A 19,804-nucleotide genomic window follows, 5' to 3' on the forward strand; every position below is an offset into this window, starting at 1 on the left:
ATTATCGCCATGGATGACCTCATCCTACCATTTACCTGGAGTAACATGCGGTTGTGGCTATGGTTATGGTTATGGTGATGTGGGGGGGGAACAGAATATCTATGAGCATTACCAAATGACCTGTACAAAGAGGGTGCGTTTTTTTTTGTTCGGGGCCTCTTTGACTCGACTTCACACGTCCGCGAAGAGGGTCAAAGGGGTCGCCTGGCTTGTCCAAGCTTTAATAACTAACTGTTTGCAAAAGTTGCTGTGCACGAATTGCATCTCATGTGCGAAACCTCTGGAAAAGAACCCAACAGTGGGAGGAAACCGGAGCACCCAGAGGAAACCCACACAGACAGGGAGAAAGCACGAACTCCACACAGCCAGATTTAACACTTCATTTTAATAGACTTCAATTGGTCTGATGATCAGCATTATATTCACATGATAACTGAACAAATTTCCTGGTGCAAAGCATAACATACAATTTCTAACAGTTACAGTGGGAATGCAATCAGAGCCAGGGACTTTGCTGGTTTTGTGAATAGGACTGGTTCAAGCAATGTGAAAGAAACAGTGGATAATACAGCATAAAGCATCTACAAGTGCAAATTAAAATCTTGCCGTCTTCTGCGCATTTTTTTGATCAGATATCATTTATCGGCCTAACCTACTTACATACATACATTCATATAAAATACTATTCAAATATTACAATTCGGAGTGAGAGAAAACCTCAATGAAACGTAAGCAGCTCAGCTCCATTCTGCTTTAGCTAAAGATATGAAACTACATTAACAAACTAGTGGAATATGCAACACTAAAAAACAGGAAATATCCACCGTCTATTGAGCGACTCCATTCAATAAGATCATTAATGACACTCTACATCAACTCAAGGAAGAATGCCTGAGGGAGTCAGGAAGAATGAGGAAGGCAGAGTTAGCACCAGAATAAAGTCAAGAAATGACATCACCTGACAAGGTGCGGATACGATTGTTTAGTGAGTCTACAGTTCAGGTGTGACCAAAAGCGAGCCAAGTTGAAAAGAAAATATTATCAGCATCATCAAATAGAGTGACAGTCATACAGCATGGAAACAGGCCCTTCAGCCCAACGTTTCTATGCCGACCAGGTTTCCTGAACTGAATTAGTCCTATTTGCCTGTGTTTGGCCAATATCCCTCTAAACCTTTCCTATCCAAGTAACTGTCCAAATATCTTAAATATTTTTTAAAGGGGACAGAGGGATGAGGCATATAGGTTCAGTGGACTTTGTACCCCTGCCCTCACTATTAACTCTTGTTATGGAGGGAGCACTGTCTCTGGATTAGATGTATAAAAATTGTGAATGGATCAGAGCAAGTCTAAATGAATTAATTAAAAGTTCATACAAAGTATTAATGAATTCTAACAGACAGCTAAAGATGTTTTGGATGTGGATAGCAGTTGAAACCCATCACTTGGAATTTCCATGGTGAGATAGAACATAGAACATAGAAGGATACAGCGCAGTACAGGCCCTTCGGCCCTCGATGTTGCGCCGACCGAATCCTACCTAACCTATACTAGCCCAATAACTTCCAAATGCCTATCCAATGCCCGCTTAAATGACCATAAAGAAGGAGAGTTCACCACTGATACGGGCAGGGCATTCCATGAACTCACAACCCGCTGTGTGAAGAATCTACCCCTAACATCTGTCCTATACCTACCACCCCTTAATTTAAAGCTATGTCCCCTAGTAACACCTGACTCCATTAGCGGTAAAAGGTTCTTAGTATCTACCCTATCTAAACCCCTAATCATCTTATACACTTCTATCAGATCTCCCCTAAACCTTCTCTTCTCCAATGAGAACAGCCCCAAGTGCCTCAGCCTTTCCTCATAAGATTTTCCTACCATTCCAGGCAACATCCTGGTAAACCTCCTCTGCACTCGTTCTAAAGCTTCCACATCCTTCCTATAGTATGGCGACCAAAACTGCACACAATACTCCAGATGAGGCCTCACCAGAGTCTTATACAACTGCAACATGACCTCAGGACTCCGGAACTCAATTCCTCTGCCAATAAAGCCCAGTACACCATATGCCTTCCTCACAGCACTATTTACCTGGGTGGCAACTTTCAGAGATCTGTGTACATGGACACCAAGATCCCTCTGCTCATCCACACTACCAAGTAGCCTACCATTAGCCCAGTAATCCATCATCTTGTTATTCCTACCAAAGTGAACGACTTCGCACTTAGCTACATTGAATTCCATTTGCCACATTTCCGCCCAGCTCTGCAACTTATCTATATCCCGCTGTAACCTACCACTTCCTTCCTCACTATCCACAACTCCACCGACTTTTGTGTCATCCGCAAACTTGCTTACCCAGCTTTCAAGTCCTTCCTCTAGATCATTTATAAAGATAACAAAAAGCAATGGTCCCAAAACAGATCCTTGTGGTACACCGCTAGTAACTGCGCTCCAAGATGAACATAATCCATCAACTACTACCCTCTGTCTCCTTCCAGCCAGCCAATTCCTAATCCAAACCTCTAATGTATCCTCAATGCCATACCTCCGAAGTTTTAGCATTAGCCTACCATGGGGAACCTTATCGAACGCCTTACTAAAATCCATATACACAACATCTACTGCTTTACCCTCATCCACTTCCTTAGTCACCTTCTCAAAGAACTCAATAAGGTTTGTGAGGCACGACCTGCCCTTCACAAAACCATGCTGGCTATCCCTGATCACGTTATTCCTATCCAGATGTTCATAAATCTTATCCCTTACCATTCTCTCTAAGACTTTGCCCACCACTGAAGTCAGACTCACTGGCCTATAGTTACTAGGGCTATCCCTACTCCCTTTCTTGAACAATGGGACCACATTCGCTATCCTCCAGTCCTCTGGTACTATTCCCGTTGACAATGACGACATAAAAATCCAGGCCAATGGCTCTGCTATCTCCTCCCTAGCTTCCCATAGGATCCTGGGGTAAATGCCATCAGGCCCAGGAGACTTATCTATATTCATCCTTTCCAATATTCCCAAAACCTCTTCCCTGCATATTTCCAGGGCATCCATTCTAATTATTTGTGATTCCATATTCACATCAGCAACAGTGTCCTGTTCCTGAGTGAATACTGATGAAAAGTACTGATTTAATGTCTCTCCAATCTCCTCCGCCTCCACACACAACTTCCCACTACTATCCTTGACTGGACCGATACCTACCCTAGTCATCCTTTTATTCTTGACATACCTATAGAAAGCCTTTGGGTTTTCCCTAATCCTACCAGCTAAAGACTTTTCATGTCCCCTTCTCGCTTCTCTTAGCTCCCTCTTTAGCTCCTTCCTGGCTACCTTATAACTCTCAATCGCCCCTACTGAACCTTCACGCCTCATCTTTACATATGCCGCCTTCTTCCCTTTCACAAGGGACTCCAATTCCTTACTAAACCACGGCTGCCTCACAAGGCCCTTTACACCATGCCTGACTGGTACATACCTATCGAGGACACGCAGTAGCTGCTCCTTGAACAATCCCCACATCTCATTAGTGTTCTTCTCTTGAAGCCTGTTTTTCCAATCCATACATCCTAAGTCATGCCTCACAGCATCATAATTTCCCTGCCCCCAGCTATAGCTCTTGCCCTGCGGCGCACGATTATCCCTCTCCATCACTAAAGTAAAAGTCACCGAGTTGTGGTCACTGTCCCCGAAGTGCTCACCTACCTCCAAGTCTAACACCTGGCCTGGTTCATTACCTAGAACCAAATCCAATATAGCCTCCCCTCTTGTTGGCCTGTCGACATATTGTGTCAGGAAACCCTCCTGCACACATTGGACAAACACCGACCCATCTAATGAACTCGAGCTATAGCTCTCCCAGTCAATATCTGGGAAGTTAAAGTCCCCCATAACAACCACCCTGCTACCTTCACTCTTTTCCTGAATCATCCTCGCAATATTATCCTCTACTTCTCTAGGACTATTAGGAGGCCTGTAGAAAACACCTAACAGGGTGACCTCACCTTTCCTATTTCTAACCTCAGCCCAAACTACCTCAGATGGCAAGTCCTCTTCCATCGTCCATTCCACTGCTGTGATACTGTCTTTGACAAGTAATGCCACGCCTCCCCCTTTTTTACCCCCATGTCTGATCCTACTAAAACATTTGAACCCTGGAACGTGCAACAGCCATTCTTGTCCCTGTTCTACCCACGTCTCTGTAATGGCCACAACATCGAAGTCCCAGGTACCAACCCACGCTGCAAGTTCACCTACCTTATTCCTTATACTTCTGGCATTGAAGTATACACACTTCAATCCACCTTTCTGGTTACAGGCACCCTCCTTAGAGATCGCTGCATTATTCCTAACCTCCCTACACTCAAGGTCCTGTACCCAAAAGCTACAGTCCTGGTTCCCATGCCCCCGCGGAGTTAGTTTAAACCCTCCCAAAGAGCACTAGCAAACCTCCCCCCAAGGATACTGGTGCCCCTCAGGTTCAGGTGTAGCCCATCCTTTTTATAGAGGTCCCACCTTCCCCAGAAAGGACCCCAGTTGTCCAGAAACTGGAATCCCTCCCTCCTGCACCATCCCTGTAGCCACGCATTTAACTGCTCTCTCTCCCTATTCATCGACTCTCTATCACGTGGCACGGGTAACAAACCAGAGACTACAACTCTGTTTGTTCTAACTCTGAGCTTCCAACCTAGCTCCCTGAAAGCCTGTCTGACACCCTCACCCCTCTTCCTACCTATATCGTTGGTGCCAACATGGACCACGATCTGGGGCTGCTCCCCCTCCCCCTTAAGGACCCGGAAAACACGATCAGCGACATCACGTACCCTTGCACCTGGGAGGCAACATACCAAACGTGAGTCCCTGTCGCCCCCACAAAACCGTCTCTGTCTGTACCCCTCACTATCGAGTCCCCAAGAACTATTGCTCTACCTTTCTCCACCCTACCCTTCTGAGCAACGGGGCCAGGCTCCGTGCCAGAGGCCTGAACCTCGTTGCTTGCCCCGGTAAGTCATCCCCCCCACAAGTATCCAAAACGGTATACTTGTCCTTGAGGGGAATGACCGCAGGGGGTCCCTGCACTGGCTTCCTCCTCCCACTCCCCCTCACTGTCACCCATCTATCTTGAACTTTCGGAGTAACTACCTGCCTAAAGCTCCGATCTATGACCTCCTCTGCCTCCCGAATGATCCGCAGTTCATCCAACTCCAGCTCCAGTTCCCTAACACGGGTTTGGAGGAGCTGGAGATGGGTGCACTTCTTGCAAGTGTACTCAGCAGGGACGCTAATGGCTTCCCTCACCTCATACATGTTGCAAGAGGAACATTGCCCTCTCTGCACTGCCATCCCTCTAAAAGTAAGCTTTCCTTAAAAAAAAACAACAAAAACCAACTAAATCTAAAGAAACAAACAAGGAAAAAGCAGCACTTACCCGCTAGTCACAATTGGTCTTATTATTAGGTTAGAGGAGGTGGAAGGGTGGGAGGCACTACTCGTGTAGTGCCTCGGGTGACTCGCCTACGCGTTTAAATAAGGGGAGAGAAAAAAAAACCTTACCCAGGTAACCTAGCGCGCCTTCCGGGTCTGCTACCGCTTTTTTGAAGGAAAACTTTAAATTTTTAACTAATAAATAAGCGACCAAACTTACCCACCAGCCGTCGCGAAGTCTTCCGAGAGACGAAGGGTTTATGTTCAAAACCCTGATCCTCCTGCTCCTCAGATGCTGCCTGACCAGCTGTGCTTTTCCAGCACCACACTCTTCAATTCTCACAGGAAGCAGCATGTGTAGCAAATATATCCGAATGCTTCAGCTCAAGCTCAGGATTTCTGAATTTGAAAGGAAGGATCTGAACTTGCTAGGTCAAACGTTCCAATGGGATAATAATCTCAGAGGATCAGGTCAGTAGACAGGTGGATACTTGCAACAGTTAGAAGCAGGAAGTGCAGTAGTCTTTCAGAGGTATACCACTTAAAGTAGAGCTCAATGGAAAGTATTTATTTTTCCTAAGTTGCAATCTCAGCCAGTTCTGGAATGGAACTGTGCTGTTGAAGGCACTGTATCATATATCTGCCTTTTCGCCAACTTATCTGTTAGGCGTTGATGAAATTAAGATCTTGAACACCTCTGAATTACAAGATACATAATGTTGCATGTTAAGAAGAATAATGTGTCTTGAAATATAGTGCAGGACAGGGGCTCTGGATTCACTTAACATTGGGACTAATTCAGGGATAGGAAATAATTATTTAAAAATAGTAAGGTTATACCTTAACAATGGATTGAGTTGCCTTGCACAGAGGTCCACCAGTACAGTGGAGGGTAGTCATCAGCATACAGAGGTACCTCGATTATCCAGCAAGATTGCAAAGTCCCAACACTTGCCAAAATTGTGTTATCCAGCATTTGTTTATTTGAACATTCAATTATCCAACAAAATACTCCCGCCCACATCAATCGGATAATTAAGGTTCATCTGTATTGGATTAGCAGAGAAGAATGAAGTACACAAAGCAGATATGTTGAACAGTACAAGAGAAGGAATACAATTCTTAATCCTCAATCAACTCAAATCAATCCAAAATACAACATGTACATTGAAAGAATAGTAATTTCAAGTACAGCCTACTTGCATACCAAAAAAGATGAAAAATAAGGAGACCAAATCTACGCATTGTTGGATGAAGGAGGTGATAAAAGAAGCCATGAAACAGTAATGGCGCATATTGTTATGAAGGTATCAGTGGATACTGCACCTTTGAGAGAGGGGAAGCTGGCAAGGACTTAGAGAAGCACAACGTAATGAAATATTTAAAAATGTAACATTTGGTTGACACACATTGCTGGTACTGTGTTAGCAATGGAACAAAAACAAATTCAAATTCAGCCAGTTTAAATTATGCCTTAAGTCGCCAAAATCAAATTTAAATCTTACTATTTGGGAGGACATCAAACCAATGAAATGTTCCACGATGTTGGAGTATAAAAATCAGACATTTGAACAGTTTGGGGAGAACTATAGAAAACTGCCAAGAAAACCAACAAGTATGAATTGCTAGCCAATCAGCTCTCTGAAAGGTACCTTTGAGAAAGTGTATAAGGTATGAGCAGTTAGGGAAAGAGTTAAGTTTTTGTGAAACAAAAAGGTTCAGCTAGCATGACTCAGATCAGATAAGAACTTGCAGTAAACAATAAAGGTGTAGGAGATAAGGGCAGTGGGTTAACAAGGTGGAAAAGCATTCACTATACAATGCCATTAAATAAGAAGCATTCAGTATGTAAAGTCAGTTAACAAGGTGAAAAGTATTCATTGTGAAGCCAGTTAACAAGGTTAAGAACATTCATTGAGTAACAGCAGATGGCTTAATCTTTAGTATTGACACTCGCTGATTGTAACGGTCACCTAATCAATATGTACGTTGCCTTAGCTGGATGCTCCTCCCTGTAAGTGACTATATGATTCATTAAGAATCTGCTATTTGACAGAAGAGAGAATTCATGTCTCTCTGCACATGGGCGATCATGCTCTCGGACTCCAGGGTCCAGAATAAAAATGAAGGAGATAAAACGATACTGTCTCTAAGCATTTTGCTTCGATTGAGGCAGGAACAGGACAACTTGGGCGGCATGGTGGCACAGTGGTTAGCACTGCTGCCTCACAGCGCCAGAGACCCGGGTTGAATTCCTGACTCGGGCGACTGTCTGTGTGGAGTTTGCACATTCTCCCCGTGTCTGTGTGGGTTTCCTCCGGGTGCTCCGGTTTCCTCCCACAGTCCAAAGATGTGCAGGTCAGGTGAATTGGCCATGCTAAATTGCCCGTAGTGTTAGATAAAAGGGGTAAATGTAGGGGAATGGGTGGGTTTCGCTTCGGCGGGTCGGTGTGAACTAGTTGGGCCGAAGGGCCTGTTTCCACACTAAGTAATCTAATCTAATCTAAACAAAACACCTATTCAGAAGAAAGTTTTACAGAAGAATGAAGACGACACGACCCAGGAAAACACAGCAGAACATCTACAAAGGATAATTGACAAAGCTGACTAGCTTTGAAAGAGTTACAAATTCTTCTTTGTAAATCTTAATCGGGGTTTATTTTTAAAAATAGGACCAGTATTGTAGAGTGGGAGATAAAAGATAGGTTTAAGAGAAAAGAGTGGTATATAGCTGGAGGTTTACTGCTCTCTTTTGGACTTAAAAATAAATTTGTTAATTTTTATTTTAAATAGGTGAAATCTGGGATAATTCTTTGCCTCTTGAAATTTAACAGTCTGCAGTGAGAGGTGACCACAGTTTGAGTGTTTTTGAGGACATAATCTAAAAAAATTGAGGGGAAGAGCATGGTAGATATTGTCCGCATGAACTTTAGCAAAGACTTCGACAAGGTGCCGCATGGTAGACTGATCAGCAAAGTTACATCACATGGGATTCAGGGAGAGCTTGCTAGCTGGTTACAAAATTGGTTTGACAGTACAAGGTGGAGGGTAGTGGTGGGGGACTGTGACCCGTGGTGCTGCAAACATAGCTTATCCTCATTTACATAAGCATTGAGGATGAGAATTTAAAAGGCATGGCTTGGAAGTTTGCAGATGACACCAAAATTGGTGGTGTAGTTGACAGTGAAGTAAGTTATGAGAAAGTGAGGACTGCAATGAAGGAGGTTATCTAGGAATACAAAGGGATCTTGGTCAATTAGGTCAATGATGAAAATGTGTTGCTAGAAAAGCGCAGCAAGTCAGGCAGCATCCAAGGAGCAAGAGAATCGACATTTCGGGCATAAGTCCTTCTTCAGGAATGTTTTAGGTCAAAAATTTCTTCTGAATAGGTGTTGTCCAATTAGGTCAATGGGCTAAGGGTCAGCAAATGGAGTTAAATTTGGATAACTCCAAATTTAAAACATGCAAGGGCAGGATTGATCTAGTTAATGCTAGAGACCTATGTAATGCTGTCAGACAGAGACCAAAGAGTTCAGGTACATTGTTCATTGAAAGTAGACAAGGTGGTTTAAAAAGCATTTACCATGCTTATCTTCATTCTCAGGCCACTGAGTATGGGAGTTGGGACATCACGTTGAGGTTGTACAGAACATTGGTGAGAAAACTTCTGGAGTACTGTATATAGTTCTAGTTACCCTGCTATAGGAAGGATATTATTAAATTTGCAAGGCTGCAGAAAAGACTTACCAGGATGTTGCCTGGATTGGAAGGTCTGAATTTAAGGAGAGGCCAGATAGGCTGGGACATTTTTCTACTGTATCATAGGAGATCAAGGAGTGGTTCATAAAAATTGTGATTGCTATTCACCTTATCAATGCCTAAGATCTTTTCTCTCATGCGGCAAGTTAAAAACTAGGTGGCATAATTTTAAGGTGAGATGACAAAGATTTAAAAGGGATCTGAGAGGCAACTTTTTTCACACAGTGCTTCATTTTTGGAATGAACTCCTATTAGGAAGTGGTTGATGCAGATACAGTTACAACATTTAAAGGCATTTAGATAGGTGCATGAATAAAAAAAGGTTGAGGGGGATATGGGACAAAAGCAGGCAAGTGGGACTAGTTTAGCTTGGGAAACTTGGTCGACATGGACAAGTTGAACCTAAGCATCTGTTTCTGTGCTGTATAGCTCTGACCTTAAAAATATATCAAAACACCCAACTGAAAACATGACTGTTATTACTCTTATATTTACAATCTATGAGCAACCCAACAGTAAAAGCTTCCAATGCACTTCATAGAATGCCTACAGATAGTTCTCGCGCCTGAGACCCAGGTTCAATTCCCGGCTCAGGCGACTGACTGTGCAAACTCCACACATTCTCCCCGTGTCTGCGTGGGTTTCCTCCGGGTGCTCCGGTTTCCTCCCACAGTTCAAAGATGTGCAGGTCAGGTGAATTGGCCATGCTAAATTGCCCGTAGTGTTAGGTAAGGGGTAAATGTAGGGGTATGGGTGGGTTGCGCTTCGGCAGATCGGTGTGGATTGTTGGGCCGAAGGGCCTGTTTCCACACTGTAAGTAATTTAATCTAATCTAACGAAAAAAGCTCTAGTTACATTCCAGCAAAACCTTACTTAATGGAAAATTGTGTAATATAAGTGATGGGGCCTATGGGACAAGTATGGTTAGGGCAGACCAGCAAAAAAAATCACTCATGATTGCTCAAAAATCACGGTACACTTTAAAAATAGTGTTAATGCAGGGACAGAGGCTCAGCATGGTGCATAAAGGTAGACTCCCTCGTTCCTGTTAAGCAATCTGGTCATATATTGTCTTCTTACGCTCAAAATATTTTACAATATCTATGATTCCGAGAGGTTTGTGTTGTACTGGGTGAACAAAATTAAAAATCACAACATCAAGTTGTAGTCCACACATGTTTATTCAGAAGCACTAACTTTCAAAGCACTGCTTCTTCATCAGGTGCTTGTGGAGCAGAATCATAAGACAGAGAATTTACAGCAATATGATTGCAGTGTCATGGAATGTAATATTAAACAAATTTTGATTAAGTCTTTCATCTTTTAGAATGACGTTAGTTTCAGTTCTTCATATGTAAATCCCAGAACATTCAAGATATCAGTAACAATGGGTGTCATCTCAGCTCAGATAATGCATAGAAGGTGTGAGGTTAAAGTACGTCTGTGTCCCAATATACAGAATCTTTTATGAATTTCTGCAGTTTTTGAGCAAAATAAAACGTAATTTTGCAAGTACAAATTCACCCCACAAATTTGTATGCACATGCGCACAGGGGAGACCGAGCATGTGGAAGTGTGAGTGTTTATGTAGGTGTATGAGTGTGAGAGTGGGGGGTGTATGTGTGAGTGTATGAGAGAAAGAGAAAGCGCGCCTCTTCCAGTGTTATAGCTTCTGTTTTGCATTCACCACCTGCAACTTTATCACCAGAATGCATCTTACTAACATTCTTGTCACTATGTCCCTACACTTTTTCAAAAAAAGGATAATCTAGGAGTAGCATACCTTTCAAAGGAAATTGCTTAATGTATCTCTCTCAGTTTACTACAATTTACTACAGTTCCTCTTACAGAAAGCTGCTCTATCAGCAGTTGACATCGGCGCATGCGCAGAACGAAACAATACCGCTGAAATAACGCTGTTGCGGACACAGGTAAGCATTCTCAAACATACCGTTCCTTAATTCCTCAGTGACATTATAAGCAAATCGGGCTGCCAGAACACTCATTATCCAAGAACTACTTGTATTTTTTTCTCAATAAAGGTGATCACTACAAATGATCCATACTTAAAAAGCAAGCTTAAATTCTCTTTGGTTATCTAACTTAGTACAGCATTTTTGCAAGGTTTGTAGCTCAGGTTGAGGTTTAGGGTGTAGGTTTGATATCCAGACGTTTCATTACCTGGCTAGGTAACATCAGTGGCGACCTCCAAGTGAAGCGAAGCTATTGTCTCCTGCTTTCTATTTATATCTTTCTCCTGGATGGGGTTTCTGGGGTTTGTGGTGATGTCATTTCCTGTTTATTTTCTGAGGGGTTGATAGATGGCATCTAGATCTATGTGTTTGTTTATGGCGTTGTGGTTAGAGTACCACGCCTCTAGGAATTCTCTGGCATGCCTTTGGTTAACCAGTCCCAGATAGATGTGTTGTACCATTCGAAATGGTGGTTTTTTTCATCGTGTGTAGGGCTACGAGGGAGAGAGGATCGTGTCTTTTTGTGGCTAGCTGGTGTTCGTGTATCCTGGTGGCTAACTTTCTTCCTGTTTCTCCTATGCAGTGTTTGTGGCAGTCCTTGCATGGAATTTTATAGATGACGTTGATTTCGTCCATGGGTTGTACTGAGTACAAACAAAACCACCATTTCAACTGGGACAACACATCTATCCTGGGACAAGCAAAGCAAATACATGCCAGAGAATTCCTAGAGGCCTGGCACTCCAACCACAACGCAATAAACAAAAACACAGATCTAGATGCCATCTATCAATCCCTCAGAAAATGAACAGGAAATGACATCACCACAAACCCCAGGAACCCCATCCAGGAGAAAGATATAAATAGAAAGCAGGAGACAACAGCTTCGCTTCACTTGGAGGTCGCCACTGATGATGTTACCTAGCCAGGTAATGGAGCGTCTAGATATCAAACCTACAGCCCAGCAAGCAAACCTACACCCTTAGTTCAGCATTTTAATTTCAGAACTACTGTAACAACAGTAAAATGATCTTAGTCGTATCAGACTATATAGCTCTTTACAGAGTTATCATGCCTCAGGTGATGATAGAGTAAAAGAAAATCCTTTATGGGTAACCTCAAAGTGTGGGAATTTAACCCACACCTGTTGGCTTCGTTTCGAACCACAAACTGGCCACGCAGCCAAATAAACTATATACATATTACTGTTTGGCAAGAAGCATGTGTTTGATTAGCAAACAAGAGTGCATGGGAAATACTTTCATAAGCATTCCAATATGCGATTTTTCTCCCCCCAAAGAGTGGCACCTTTTCCAAAATTACCACTATGATCAGTGAGGTAATAAAAATCATCTGGATGAAATGCAATGATGAAATTTAATAAATCTGTGCCTACAAGATGTCCATGAATACTGCCCAATCAAAGCAGAATGCCATATTACAGTAACTGCCTCCCTTGCAAACTTATTCAATACGGAGGTGCAGTCACAATCTATGCTCATTGTAAGATTACACAATTCTTATCTCCTACAGAAATAAATTTACTCATTGTTATTAAAAAACCTGTATTAAACCAGTATCCCCCATTAAAGTAGTAATACCTATTGAGAGATGTGAGCACTTTCCTAAGTAGCCAGGATACTGACAGATCAAGATTTCCAAAATTTACCACAACTACATTAAAACACTGTACATGCATTAATCATTTTCATGCTAAAATAGAAATAAGAATATTTCCTTCTCAATTTAAATATTTTGAAAAAGGTGGAACTATTGAACAGCAGTAATTCACCACACCTTTCTCTCCATCCCTACCTCATCACCTTGACTGGATTGCCTTAGAAGCTCAGGTTACAAAATGGCTATAAAAGGATAACATTCACAGTTGATATTTAACCAGACTCAAATAGCATCAAATTGCTGTGTACTTCTGGCATGATGATACAAACCAAACAATTATCATTTCTCTGCAACACCAGATCAATAATTTGACTTGCATACGTCAATAGCAAATGCAAATATGCCGACATTCTGATGCATTCTTTAAAATAATTAACTTAAACAACAGAACAATTACTTGCAGAAATATTGAAGTCCATCAGTAAAATTGCCACTCTGAAGCCGGTGATAGAATTGAATTTTAGCCTCCATCTTACTTTCTTCCACTTCTAAGAAACTAGACAGACCACAAAGCTCAAAAATAATTAGAAAGACGAGTACTGCTTCATATTGATGACAATTTCAACACAAATGTGGTCTTTTCCAGCCCCTTGATCTGTGCTGTTGGCTGCTGGATCCCACAAATGGTCTTAGTGGATCCAGCTCAAATAATTATCTATGCTGTACCCTGTTTGTACATCTACAAAGCAGTGTATGAATAGATTTGTGTAAACAAACTCAGCTCTATTTTGCATACACAAAGCTACAATGTGACCTGTGTCAAACCAGCATGGTTTGATGAAGGATGTTACCCCAAACACTGGAAGAACTTCTTATTCTTTTTCAAATAACAGCACTGAATCTTGTTCATCTATCAAAGCTGAAAAGAACTTGCATGAAAAAAGAAAAACATATGCTCGCAGTTTGAACGATCAAACTACATTTGCATCATTTTAGGAAGTTGTCACAGATTAGTAATCTATACTTTGTATTGCTCACCTTCCTAGTTCATTTGATCAGCCAATTGTAACAAATTACAAAAATGCCTATTCAAGCTTGTCAAATCCAAATACCCATGCTTACCACGTGACTTAAAGCTGCTATACCATTTTAGCGACCATGCTCAGCCATGAAGTAATTCCTGGTGATCATTTCCACTGAACATTTTTCAGAAGCACTAAATTTTAAACCTAAATTTTGTTTTTCTAAATAATTGCTATTTCTTACTTTTAAGATCAGGTATTTTCACAAAACTAAGTTTTAACAGTCAAACTCAACCATTGCAACAGGCATTATGGCATTTCACAGTTTATCAAAATTAACCTCCATGCTTATGTCTTCATATATCCAACATCTTTTGATCAGAGCAGTTGCTGAGAAAATCTTCCTGCCAGTGGAAAATGCCACATTACTTACCCATATGCATTGGAGATTTAGGGGTTTTCTATCCCATCTAAGGAATGTAACCAAAACAAATAACCAGTGGCCACAATGCAGTGCAGAATGGTCAATACCACACCCCTCCTTCAGGCCAACAATGGAACAATTGTCAATCTGATCCATTGAACTTGCCATGTTATGTAATATTTTAAGAGCTGAAAATTTTTAAAAATGAATTTGTATACCCTTTCATTCATTATAATGATAGAGAAGTCTTGTATGAAGTGCTTCAAATTAAAAGATAAAATGCATCAGATCACTGAGTGCATTTATTGTCAATTATTTGTTTATCCAATAGATAGTAAGTGGATAGATTTATCCAACGTACTATGGATGTTTTCCATTGCATAAGGGACTAAAAGTAAGGTGTAGGGAGCAGTGTTAATTGTTCAGCAAGCTGACTTCCAAATGTACAAGACCTTTCCAATTGAATATTCTGCTCATACCAAATGCCTGTGATTAACGGTGTGACTATTCCCCAAGTAAATTTCTTGGCAAGTCCAAGGCATCCAGCCTAAATCTATAACTACAGGGTCCAGGGGTTCATGACACCCAGGTCCAAATTCCATATGCTCAAGATAGGTGTCATAACATCTGACCAGGGTGATTAGAAAATATCTACAATAGCAGAGTCAATAGCAAAAGGATCTGCTGACGATCCAAAACATATCTCTACCCATCAACAGTTTACATTTTGCACATTAGTGTCACACGTACGCACACAAAGGAATTTCCTCCAGGTCCTGATACTGAGCATAAACAACCCAAGGTTAACCACTCATTCATTCATAAGGTCTGGACCAACAACGGATTCAAGTTAATTCACAAGTCCTTATTTTTTGAGGGCTAAGAGGAGGGTCATTTGTACAAAGGATAACTCAAATGAACAATTAAAAAACTTCACCCAACTCCATGAAATCATAAAACTAAATAACTAATTTGTTTACCTTGTCAATCACGAAAGCCAGAGGGATTTAATCAGAATTTTAAAATGCATTTTGTCATGCAAAGCTTACACCTGCTATCTCCAATTGCAGAATTATCTAATTAATATTGTCAAATAGTTTCCAAAACAGTTTCTGCCCATTGATATACTAACAACTAGTAGCACATTTGAAATAACTTTTCATGTAGCGACTCCAATGCAACAAAATGCCAAGTTACTTCACAGAGGCAATATAAAGCAAGATACCAAACTACAGCAGGAACAATTGAAACAAATGCTCAAAAACACATTAGATCAGATTCCTTGAAGTGTGGAAACAGGCCCTTCAGCCCAACAAATCCACACCGACCCTCTGAAGAGGAACCCACCCAAACCCATTTCCCTCTGATTAATACACCTAATACTATCGGCAATTTAGCATGGCCAATTCACCTGAACCTGCACATCTTTGGATTGTGGGAGGAAACCGGAGCACCCAGAGGAAACCCACGCAGACACTGGGAGAATGTGCAAACTCTACACAGACCAAGGCTGGAATCGAACCTGGGTCCCTGATGCTACTAACTACTGAGCTACCATTTGGGGTAGTTATCACGGAATGTCTTATAGAAGTGGAGCAAGGAGGCAAAGGGGGTTAAGGAAGAGCAATTAAAAACAGGAATGTGCAAGAGCTGAACAAAACTCAACATTTAAAAAAATCTTGAACAGGGGAGAAATTGGTTGGTTGGGATACAGCCAACTCTCACCTATTGAAGTGAATACTGCTTGAACTACACAAGTCAAAACTAAACAATGAAATGGTTTTCATTTTAAATTAAAGAACTTGAGATAGGACAGACCTTATATCTGACTCAAAAACAGGAGGAATGGAGTTTACAACAGTAGCATATTTTTAACAACAGAACCATACTAAAATTTGCAGAGTTTTGAAATAGACTATTTGTTCAGCTCAGCTCAGTTTTATTTTAAATATGTTCATTGGGAGGAAGCAAGAATTTGTAAACCAATTTAGCAATACATAACTTGTCGTATTTGAAATCCCAATTTAAATATATCAGTTGTGTATTATGTATTCAAATATAATTAACCTGACATACTTGAACAGTACTAATTACACTGACACTCAAATACAGTTTTACATTGGATAACAACCAAGTCTACTCAGAGTACTACACAAATAATCGTGAAAAAAATCCTATTAAAACAAATACTGCAGACAGTAAGTTTGGGAAAAAAATGTCAACATATCCGCATTCTAAGGTACGTTTGAATCTGGATTCTTTGTCAATTCTCATGTAAGAGAAGTTCTGTAGTACTTACAAGCTAAACGCTTGACCATTACAAGTGATAAACTACATTAAGAGACGCCGTCACCACTTCGAAAGACAAACAAATATAGTGCGAAACATATAAATTAAGGTTTTATTTTTGGAACCAACCTAAAACCTTTTTCATAAGCATCAACACAACGTGAGGCAACCAAGGTTTCTTGCATTCCTTCGCAACATGTATTCTGTTTACCCAAGGCACCAAATCAAGTTAGAAATTGACAAAATATTTGCCACACTACTGCAATCGGAAGAGGAGTTCACCATGTCACAACTTCGGGGAATTTGATGTCGAGAAAGGACGGCATTAAATTGTAAAAGTTGCCAGCGAAGTCCGCAGTGGCCGGGTGGATCCCCTACCCCTGGGCTGCGAGTCGGTACTTACCCTGTTGGATGGTCGGCGAGTCTCCGTTATTTCCTGCGGCGTTATTGCCCGCGGCGGGGATAGGGATGCTCAGCTGACGCTCCGGTTCCGGCAGACAGCGCTTGCAGAAGGAGTGGAGGCAGGGCAGTAGCTTGGGCTCCTTCCCTTGGAGCGTTTCACGGCACACGGCGCACTCATCCAAGAGGTTCAGATTCACCTCAGCGGGGGCCGCAGCCTGGGGCGCGACCGGGACGGCTACCGCTTTGTCTGGGCCCCCACCCGGACTGGTTCCTGACGCTGGACTCGGGCCTGGTCCCGGACTCGGCCCTGGGCTTGGTCCGGGACCTGCTCCCGGACTCAGGCCTGGGCTCTGACCCGGTCCCTCAGCCGCCGTGGCCGATGATAGCGGTACCGCCGCTGTTGTTGTTATTGATCCTGGGGTTGTCGTTGTCGACGTCGTCGCCAATCCCGACGCCGCATTAACCTCCGGCTCCGATTTCTCCCGGCTGTCCTCATCCTTGTCGAGCAGGCCGCTCTTCTCACTAACACCATTCGCCTCTATATTATTTCCACCTTTGTTTTCCGCCATCTTTTCTCCTCCTTTCTTTCCCTCGCTCGCTCTCCCGCGCGCTCCGCGCACGCTCACATTCAAAACTCTCTCGAGCTTGTCCGACACCGACCAACCGCCACCTCCAACAGCGGCGTTCATTGGCCGAGCGCGCCCGCGTCCCGCCGCCTGATACAACCCGCCTCGTCATTGGTCATCTACACCCACACCGCCCAGAGGGGGATGGCAGATGTCAGGACGCACGGCACGTCGACGGTTCGTTCCAGTTGATTGTGTGGGTCACCGACGTGCGGCAAATGGCGGGCAGGTGTCACGTGTCCATGCCACTTAGTCAGACAGTCAGACCCACGGCGCTTCGAAATCGCTGCAAGGTAGTCACCAGCGCACTTTATTTCATTCTCTTTACGACACTGATGGTATACTTTGAGTATATGTTTAAGATTGTTACTAGTGGAAAGAGGTTGCGAAACTTGAAAGGGTTCAGAAAAGATTTACAAGGATTGTTGAGCTACAGGGAGAGGCTGAACAGGCTGGGGCTGTTTCCCCTGGAGCATCAGAGGCTGAGGGGGTGACCTTATAGAGGTTTGTAAAATCATGAGGGGCATAGTTAGGATAAATAGTCTTCCCCAGAACTAGAGGGGTTTAAGGTGAGGGGGAAAGATATAAAAGAGACCTATGAGGCACCTTTTACACACAGAGGGTGGTACGTGTATGGAATGGGCTGTCAGAGGATGTGGAGGAGGCTGGTACAATTGTAACATTTTAAAAGGCATCTAGATGGGTATATGAATAGGAAGGGTTTGGAGGGATATGGGACGGGTGCTGGCAAATGGGACTAGATTAAGTTAGGATATCTGATCGGCATGGAAGAGTTGGACCGAAGGGTCTGTGTCTGTGCTGCACATCTCTGTGAGAATGTGTAAGAATTAAAACCAGAAAATGCAATGGGGTTGGTCACTGATTGTTGAGGAGAAAGTGAGGTCTGCAGATGCTGGAGATCTGAGCTGAAAATGTGTTGCTGGAAAAGCGCAGCAGGTCAGGCAGCATCCAAGGAACAGGAGGTTCGACGTTTCGGGCATGAGCCCTTCTTCAGCACTGATTGTTGAGAAGCAGTAATTTTTCCGTTACACGTTTGAGCAAATGTTTAGATTACACTTAAGATCAAATTTGAGAAATAGACTTCTGTCAGCAATGAATTGTATTTTCTTTTTGGAGTTAAAAGTAAAGTCACCATAGTTGCAGAGGATCAAAAAACTTGACATTACACTTACGAGCAAAGCTGTGTGATAATTTTAAATACTTATCTGGCCTCCTGCAGGAAATAGGTGCTGCAATTAAGTTATGACCTTTTCCTTTGAGCAGATATCATCAATGTTGAAATATCATATTTTAATTAATATTGCGAAAGAATAGTTGCCTGTCATTTGGTTTCAGAGGCTGACAAATGAACTGTTCCACCACTGCTACTGTTAATGTTTTGTTATTGAAAATAACAAGAGAATTTCCATGGCTTCTGTGTTTGCTTTAACAAATTTCACCATCTGTATGTAGTTCCTTTGATGATCCAAAATAATATTTAAACTTTTGATTATAATATTTCAGTGGTGTGAAAACCAAGGTCAAGAGTTGTTTTATCACCGGCATGGTGGTTCAGTGGTTAGCACTGCTACCTTACCTGGGCCATGGGCCCAGGTTGAATTCTCGTCTTGGGTGACTGTCTGTGTGGAGTTTGCACATTCTCACCTTGTCTGCGTGCATTTCCTCCAGGTGCTCTGGTTTCCTCCCACAATTCAAACATGTGTAGGTTAGGTGCATTAGTCAGGGATATATGTAGGGTAATAGAGAAGAGGAATGGTTTGTGCAGGTTACCCTTTGGAGGGTTGGTGTGGACTTATTGGGCCCAATGGCCTGTTTCCACACTATAGGGATTCTGTGATTCCTGTAATTCTGAGAAACAAACATTAGAGTTTTACTGTGTCCAGCAACAAACCAAAGCCATCTCTTAGAGTCATTGAGATTTACAGCATGGAAACAAACTCTTTGGTCCACCTCATCCACGCCGACTAAATTCATCTCGTCCCATTTGCCAACATATGGCCCTTATTCCTCAGAACCCTTGCTATTCATGTACCCATCTAGATGCCTTTTAAATTTTATAATTGTACCAGCCACCAGGGATTCCAGTTAACATTAATAAATACTTGTCAAAATGACACTAGCTTACTTATAGAATCTTTAACATTGCAAAATGTTTTCCAGAACTGTTCACAAAGATGAACCTGGCTATCAAGCATTAATCTGCAAGGAGGGTGTGGCCATCGGGGAAGGT

General features: G+C 42.3%; 1 protein-coding gene across 2 annotated transcripts in view; it reads right to left on the reverse strand.

The window, feature by feature from the left end:
* The window catches only part of trim33 (tripartite motif containing 33), a 150,659-nt gene extending 133,123 nt beyond the window's left edge, over positions 1 to 17,536 (reverse strand). For both annotated transcript variants that reach the window (XM_060845572.1, XM_060845571.1), the window contains exon 1: positions 16,929 to 17,536. In XM_060845572.1, the coding sequence (XP_060701555.1) occupies positions 16,929 to 17,496 (568 nt within the window). In that variant the 5' untranslated portion in view covers positions 17,497 to 17,536. The remainder of the gene's footprint in view (positions 1 to 16,928) is intronic.
* Positions 17,537 to 19,804: the final 2,268 nt, after the last annotated feature.

This window comes from Hemiscyllium ocellatum, chromosome 26, assembly GCF_020745735.1.
Source record: "Hemiscyllium ocellatum isolate sHemOce1 chromosome 26, sHemOce1.pat.X.cur, whole genome shotgun sequence".
Classification (NCBI taxonomy): domain Eukaryota; kingdom Metazoa; phylum Chordata; class Chondrichthyes; order Orectolobiformes; family Hemiscylliidae; genus Hemiscyllium; species Hemiscyllium ocellatum.